At 30.0% G+C, this 8,622-nt stretch overlaps 1 protein-coding gene across 1 annotated transcript in view; it reads right to left on the bottom strand.

Annotated features, from left to right (window-relative positions):
• nst (phosphoglucomutase 3-like protein nst) overlaps nucleotides 1-8,391 on the bottom strand; it is a 77,505-nt gene extending 69,114 nt beyond the window's left edge. Inside the window, exons 1-2 of the mRNA XM_085811529.1 lie at nucleotides 8,103-8,391; nucleotides 5,611-5,681 (exon numbers count right to left, since the gene is read on the bottom strand). Of these exons, the coding sequence (XP_085667655.1) occupies nucleotides 5,611-5,681; nucleotides 8,103-8,203 (172 nt within the window). The 5' untranslated portion in view covers nucleotides 8,204-8,391. The remainder of the gene's footprint in view (nucleotides 1-5,610; nucleotides 5,682-8,102) is intronic.
• Between the last annotated feature and the right edge of the window lie 231 nt (nucleotides 8,392-8,622).

Below are 8,622 nucleotides of genomic sequence, written 5' to 3' on the forward strand. Positions count from 1 at the left end.
CACTTTATTTGATGATAGGTCTGGCCAAACTAAGATTGTGAGCCATAGCACTCACACAACCAATGTGGCCCCTGTGGGAGCAAAGTCCTATTGCTACAACAAAGTGAAGAACCAAATAATAGAACATCATATTCAAGAAAAGTTAAAAAATAAAATTATATTGCCAATAAGTAGCCCTTAGGCTAGCCTGGTGGTTCTGTATGGAAAGAAAAGAACCTCCTACCTACTGACATATAAGTGAAGCATTTTGCAATCGATTTAAAAAACTTAACAGTGTGACTAAATATCCTATCTATTTCCTTCTCATAATGGAAGAAATTATTCCTAAAGCTTGTGAAATTTGCTGGCAATGGAAGAAACTGCGGTAAGATTTCTGCAGGAATACAGAATTTTGCCACAAAATCTCTAAAGGTAACAATGAGTAGATGCATTTGGTAGATAGCCAATGTTCAGGTTCGCTCAATGCACAGTCTGTAATTCTCCTCTTTTTTTTTTTTTTTTTTTTTTTTTCCAGCCCAAAGGGCGTTAGCTCCCAAGGACTATTAATTTCATTTTCGCATTTTGCATTGGTTCACTTTTCAAATTGTTACCACCAAATGTTAGAGCCTTGTGTTATATTTATAGAAATTAAATAATGAAGAATCTGCAAAAATGTATGTATATTTCTCGCATTGTGATAAGAGAATGGTACCTAGAGCCATCAAATTTTAAGTAATGTAAATCCTCCTCCAAATATGGGCATCTGGAAGCCCAAATTTGGAATTTGTTTTATTATCGATTTCATATTTTGTAAAACTTTCTTAAAATTTTACAAACTTTAATGAAGTTTTTTAATCAAAAATGTAAATAAAGCATTTACATTTTTGATTAAAAATCTCAAGGATTTCAAAGCAAGCAATGGCAACACTGTACAGGGGGGAACATTTTTATCTCCAGCGCACGAGACAGTGCATCGGAAATTCTAGGTGTGCTCATTTAAAAATTATTTTGCGATATTTCTGTTAAATTGAATTTTATGGTTTAAGTGCAAAGAACATGATATTTAATAAAGAAAGGTAACACACAAAACATTAAAAAAACACCCTTTGGGTGTAATGTAAAATCTGAAAGCATTCACATATTTTTTTTTTAAATAAAAATGAACTACTGTGTACTTGGAGAGAAAAATAGTGCCAAAAAACAAAAATTTAGAGAAAAATGTAAATGCTTTATTTTTCAATGTGTCACATAATCTGTATTTAATAATTAAAATTTGTATTTGAAATTGTGGTATGCTTTGTTTCTATATGTTGATAATGTCTGCCAACTTATAGTAAACACTGATAGTTTGTGAATCTTTTTAAAAAAGCCACAAAAATCACCTTTTCATCCGTAAAAAATAAAAATGTCTCCAAATTGCACCAAGGGGTAAAAGTATATTTTAGGGTACCCCTTGGCGAAACTTGGCGGTACATGGATACTGAATTTGTGCAATTCTTTAACTTTTTATTTTGGCTTGCTTAGCAACAAAGCCAAAATAACAAGACAAAGAATTGTACAAACTCAGTATCCATGTACACATCGACCTATTTTCACTTAAAAAAACATCCCAGAATTGCACAAAAATGTCATTGTGCACTCTCTTGACTCTAATTGCACAAACTAGACTTTGCGCACTCCCTTGACTTTGTCCATGTATACATCGAACTATATTCACTAAAAAAATTCAAAAGTGCAGCACACAAGAAAATATATAATCTGAATAAACTACATTTTAAATCAAACAATGAAATAACATAAAAAAAAGAAATTCATCTTAGCACTGCACAAAGGAAATATCCACTTACCTTATTTATGAATTCATGCGTCTTCAGTCAAACAAAATTCCTTAACAGCATCCAAATGCTTTCTAAAATTATCTGAACTAGAAACTGTATACTGGTGTCACCCCATAAATTCACAAAAATAAGAGTAAAAAGTATCCTTCGTTCGAAAATATCCGATGCTCGACCATACACATTTCCTTCCTTCAAACATGACATTTAATAATGGCTACTAAGTAAACACTCATTTACACACCAGTCGATGCTTTTTTCCCTTTCGTTCAAAACCCTACAGAAATTTGAAATTAATCTTACCACATTCAGCCAATTTACCGTGTAAACCACAAAATAACAACGTACTAATCCATCACACACAAGCCCTTACCCAAAATCCAACACACACTTTGCAAATTTTTTCCCATGATTCAAATTTACGTCATAATAGGGTTTCCATAGCATTCAACTACTCAGGTTGTCATGAATGAGATAACGACTTGGCGGTAAATGAAAACAACAATTTGGCGATAAATGAAACAGCAATTTTGCTATAATAGAAAGGGTACCCTAAAGCAGGGGTCTCCAAGCTACGGCCCGAGGGCCACATCCGGCCCGCGGACAGATTTTGTCCAGCCCGCGGAGAGCTAGCATACTTGAAAACTCTTTTTAGAGAACATATTTTTTATAGCAAATTAAATTTAGTTTACTGAAGTATTCTAATTTTATGTTGAATAATTATTAATATGACATCTACATTGATATGGTCATGGGCTAACTACTCATAACATTGTTGTAGGCTTATTGTTATTGTTTTTGTGATAAGTTGGATAAAGAAACACAGAATTGTAATGAGTAAAGACATGTATAATATGCAGAAAATTTAACTTCAGTATATAATAACTAACAAATTATTGAAATGAATCCAACTAACATTTTATACATTTTAAATAAAAACATAACTTATAACAAGCATAATGACATATGAAATACTAATGAGATTTATGTAATTTAGATTTTCCACTGACAATAATTTGTAGTTGTGGACTAATTTTACTTGTACCAATTATTAAAAGAGATTTAAGATGCTCATCAGTTAATTTAGATCTGTAAACATTTTTTGTGTACTTTATTTTGGAGAAGGTCTTCTCACACAAATAAGTAGTACCAAAAACAGAAAACAGCCTACGAGCAAATTTATGCAAATTATCAAATTGTGTCAGTGGAAGACTCTTATAAAATTTCAACAAAGATGAGTTTTGATATTTGTTCTTAATTATATCACTGCACTGTAGATCAATCATTTCCATTTGAAGTTCCGGGGGTAGGGTTTCAATGTCAGTATCAAAAGGATTCTGAAAAATCTTAATTTGATTCGCAATGGCATCAAAGTCCGAGAAACGAGTATCAAAATTTATTTTCAAAGCACTCAAAGTTTCTATTGCAAAATCGATACGAAACTCAGTCTCAGTGGTGTGGCTGAATATTTCACATGTTTTAAAATGTGAAAAACATTTACTTCGTAGTTGTGATTGAAACAGTATCAATTTCTTCAAGAATGATTTGATATTAGTGTATAAAGATGCTGGTTTTCTCCTTGCAATCTCAAATTCAGTTTGTTCACATGTTTTGTCAAATCAACATAGAATGCTAACTTCCACAGCCATGCGTTATTTTGTAATTCAGTAAGAAGGCGATGCTTTTCATTCAAAAAAATTTCGATCACTACTCGAAGTTCAAAAAGGCGCTGAAGGACTTTCCCACAACTAAGCCAATGTACGGCAGTATGATAAGGTAAGTCATTTCAGAACTTCAGACATATCGAAACATTTTCCGCACAAAGACTGTTGATGAATGATACAATGTAAGACTAATGGTTTTGAACCACCGTCATTTTCTATAACAAGACTGACACAAGAGCGACCACTCCTTTGTCTTTCCCACTCATGTTTTTGCCTCCATCAGTTGTAATACATTTCAAGTTTTTCCATCAAAGGTTCTTTTGATTAATGGCCATTTCAACTCCTTTAAAAATATCTGTACCAGTAGTTGTGCCATGAATACTATACATATCAAGAAGTTCTTCATGCACTTCATAGCTTTTATCTACTCCTTGAATATAAATTAACACCTGAGCAGTATCTGACACATCCGTTGACTTATCCAAGGCCAAAGAAAACCACTCAACATGTCCATTTTTGTCGAACAGTTGAGAGGATATATTTTCAGCGATGTTTTCTACTTTTCGAGCCACAGTGTTTGCTGACATACTGACAGTTTTTAATAAATTTACCTTTTCAGGGCATATTTCTTCGGCTACTGCAATTATGTATTCTTTTATCATTTCTCCATCGGTGAATGGTTTTCCACGTTTTGCAATTTCAAGAGCCCCACGAAAGCTGGCACGAGTTGCAGCCTCTTGTTCAGTTTTGAGTTTTGTAAATGAAGATTGCTGCGATTTCAATCAGCGCTTCATAGCTTCGAATTTTTCTGTTCGCAAACTTCCTGTATATTTTGAGTAATTTTGAAAATGTTTTGTTTCATAATGACGTTTAATGTTATATTCTTTGAGAACGGCTATGCTTTCATTACAAATCAAACATAGCATCTTGTTACTGGACTCAATTACGAAATACTGAATGTTCCACTGATCTTTGAATTTTCTGCATTCACTATCAATTTTTCGCTTCTTTTCCATACTACTAAATCACACACAAAAGCAACAATTAAAATAAAAATACTGTTACAAAGATTTCTTAAACTTAAACACGCACAAACACATTTTAAGGAGGTACGCACTATTTTATTTCACAACAGTGTCATAGGAACTGACTTCTGTATGTGCTATTAGTGCCATCTGTTCGCGATAGAAGGTACTACCTATTTCCGCTTGTGTCCACCAGATGTCGTGTCACGTTACTCCTCATGGCTCATACTTTACGACTAATCTAGAAATTACAGATAATGACAGGAAAATTAATAATATGCAGTGTTGCCGTTTTGCAGACTTTAGTCCAATTTGCAGCCTTTTTTAAACGTTGCGTACTTTTTCAGTACTTTTTTTTTCTTCATCAGTGGACTAGTTCACTTTTTACCACCGGCAACAATGATAATATGGTTTTGGCCCTCGGAACTTACTGGAGTAATCAGTATGGCCCTAAGGCTGGAAAGTTTGGAGACCCCTGCCCTAAAGTCAACTCTAACCCACCAGGGTTAATACATAAGTATCCAAGACTGCTTCAGTGAATTTGAGTGACAGAGTTTGAGAGGATTATTAACTCTGTCAAAGAAAATATACAGTAATATACATGACTTATAGAAAATTATTTAAGAATGCTTATTCCTTATACATATATGAAAAGAAAAATAGTTGCTTTGAATTTTATCTGGCAGAAAGAATATAATTTGTAAATAAAAGCCTGTTGAAAAAAACATACCTGTTTAGAAAAATGTCAAGAAACTTTTCAAAATAATAATACTTTTTCAAATATAAGTGGAGGATTTTGATATTAATAATAAAATCCACATATTTTTATATTTAGCTAAATTTATTTTTTTCCTATCAGTAATCATAATTAGTAGTAGACATAATGCTATTTGGACTTAATGACATTTTCAGTGAGGGATCTTGTACCTTTCTCATTACAAGCTATCCATCTACATTACAACATTGAATTCATAGATTTTTCACATTTTGTCAAACATAAGATTAAGCATTATTATTACAAACTGATATATTTGCTTAAATGCTTAAGAAGTTTCATTTCACACAACAGCATAAATATCAAATTATCATATAATATGTTACACTTACCTTGTTCTTCTTTAGACTTAAGAACTGCAAGAAGTCCCATTCGATACATAACATGAGGCAATTCAATAGCCCTATCAAAAACGTATCTTTAAAAATTTATTTCAAATACGATTCTTAGAAGTTTTATATAAATATTTCCCACATTAGTAAGTACATACAAATATATACATGATGCATATATTTCCACATTTAATTCATAATCAATGATAAAAACTATATGAACATCTTCATCAAAATTTTAATTTAGAATTTTTATTTTAATTTATATGAACTTAGGCCATAAATATGATATTTTCTCTTCATATTTTAAATGGAAATAAGTGCTGCAATTTTTCTCGACATGTGTTATATCAAATATGAAATTAAAAGATAAACATAAAATTCTGTTTGAGAACATGTTAATGCTTCCATTGAAAATACACTTATAGGTACACAACTCCTTTCATTTGAATATTTTTATACATAAGTGTGATTTTTATTTACTTACATTTTCTACTAAAAATTAAACTTTCAAATTACTTTTAGCAAATTCTACACTGACAATAAGTAATTTGATAAATTTGTTTAAAATAATCTATAATTTTATAAATCCTTTTGATGGTAATATTGCTAAAGATGCATTATTTTAAATTAGAGAAGTACTATATTACATCTATGACATTCTTAAAATCCTTAATTTCTGTCTACATTCTTTATTTTAAATCAAAATTTGCAGAACAGAGAAATTCTGAATGTTACAAATATGCATATTTTTAAATACATGACAGCATAGCAAATTTACTTTAAAATCAATTGAGTATTTTAAGCAGTGCAGGATTTACGTATAAGCTACACAAGCTATAGCTTAGGGACCCCCCCCCCAAAAAAAATCCTCTAGGTATCTGAAAATCATATTTGCCATTGACATATAATATCTGGACTTGTAAAGGGACCCATATCTCAAATAGCTTAAGGACTTATCATGTCCAAATCCAGCCCTGATTTCAAGATTAAATAATATATCCCAAGCAAATATTGATGCATACTAGAATAATTACACTTGTAACTTAAGACACTAATCCAATGTTATTAATATATGATTTATAAAATGTCATGAATATCATGTTTGATATTTATGACAATGAATATCATGTTTTACAACAACCATTTAATTTGTACAACAACCATTTAATTTGTAGAATACAGAAGGAACCTTTAGGTAATGACAAAAATTACACTAATAAATTTCATCTATAATAACAACCAGCAAATTCAAAAGATTTATTTTAAATACATCTTCATGTTTCATTTTGTATTCATAAATTTAAATTTTAAGCAAAAAAAAAAAAAAAAAAAAAAAAAAAAAAATGATAATCATTGCCAATAAAGTACCAAATTTATAAAAATGTCCATACATAACATATGAAATTTCAGCTTTTAAACAAAAGAGTAAAAAAGTGATATTGTATATTTTAATCTCTTTCTTAAAGTACAACAAATATGTCTGAAGACTTCAAACATTCAAGCTTATTTGTCCAAAAATATATGAAAGTATAATGTGCTTCTTTGTTTCAATTCTTCTGAAAAAGTGGTTCATATCATTAGATTAAGAAAATATAGTGACAAGTGAATTTTTGTATATTTTAGCAGTAATTCAGTTTTTTTTCACCAGATAATCACAAACTACTCCAAATAAATAGTTGAATCAAACATAATCACAAACAAATTAAATGAAACTATGAAAGGACAAATATACACAATGATTTTATTTCTATATATTCTTTGGTATCTACAAGTAAAGATACTATTTTTTGAATATAATTTCTACTTGAATTTGAATTAATCATCTTTTGATTATTCAATCTCAAATATCAAAATTATCTTGTATAATCAGTACCTTCAGAAATATTCGATATGAACGTTTTTACTTAATCTCAACCCTTCAGCAGGAGAATTCAGGACTCATTAGTCATGGTATATTCTATCCCAAAACTAATACAGATTTATATAACAATTTATTATATCATCTTAGCAAATTTTAGAGAAAATGACATAATTTGATGATACAACAAACAAATAACTAAACTGTATATTTTAATAAATAAATTACTGCTTTCATTTTATTGATAAAATTTATTGACTGTTTGGGATTCATTAGTCATGGTATACTCAATTCCAGAACTAATAGAAATTTATACAATTTACTAGTAAACTTTTGCAAATTTACAGAAGCTGATGTAATTTACTGATACAACAAATAAATATAAAATTAATTTTATAATATATAAATTACTGCTTTAATTTTATTGACAAAACCTAGATATTTTTCTCCTGTTTTCGAAGAAAATGTAAGCATTTTCTAAAATTAAATAGATACAGAACTACGTAAAAACTACATCGAAGACCATTCAAACCAAAAATCACCCAATGCTTAAAACGAAATGAATTCAAACTGAAATGTGTTCATTAATAAAAATTTTTACGGAATAAAAAAGTGAAATTAATTAACGTACTTCTCACGAAAGCCGGCGGTACCATATCGAAGAATTTTAGAAGACAATTTAGGATACTTTTGTAATCCAATATTTAAAACTTGGCAAAAATCAGGTTTCATAATTAAAGCAGATGAGCTAAACTTAAAAAATAAATAAACTGCTTCACTTAAATGCTGCAGGACCAAATTTTATAAATCAGCTGTACCAAATAACTTGTAACGTGGCCAGCTAGTTTTACCGCTCCTCCTAGTTTTCACATTCTAAGCAAATTTCAGTGGCCTAAATAAATAAGATTAACCAGTTTAACAGTTACCATTTATGACATATGTCTCAAATACCTCAGTATCCATGATGCGAAAAAAAAAAAAAAAAAAAAAAAAAAAAAAAAAAAACTGGATCTGTTGCTATAGTAACAGAAATTATATTACTCGGGATTCTCTTCTTCAAGGAAAAGTACGAAATCCGATTTCGCATCGAAATTATTTACATCCATATACCTTTGCGAATTTTTCGTTTTTAGTATCATACATAATATTTA

The sequence above is a fragment of the Stegodyphus dumicola genome, chromosome 2 (assembly GCF_044657685.1).
Source record: "Stegodyphus dumicola isolate Sdum_Otavi_A_Nest chromosome 2, ASM4465768v1".
In the NCBI taxonomy this organism is placed as follows: Eukaryota; Metazoa; Arthropoda; class Arachnida; order Araneae; family Eresidae; genus Stegodyphus; species Stegodyphus dumicola.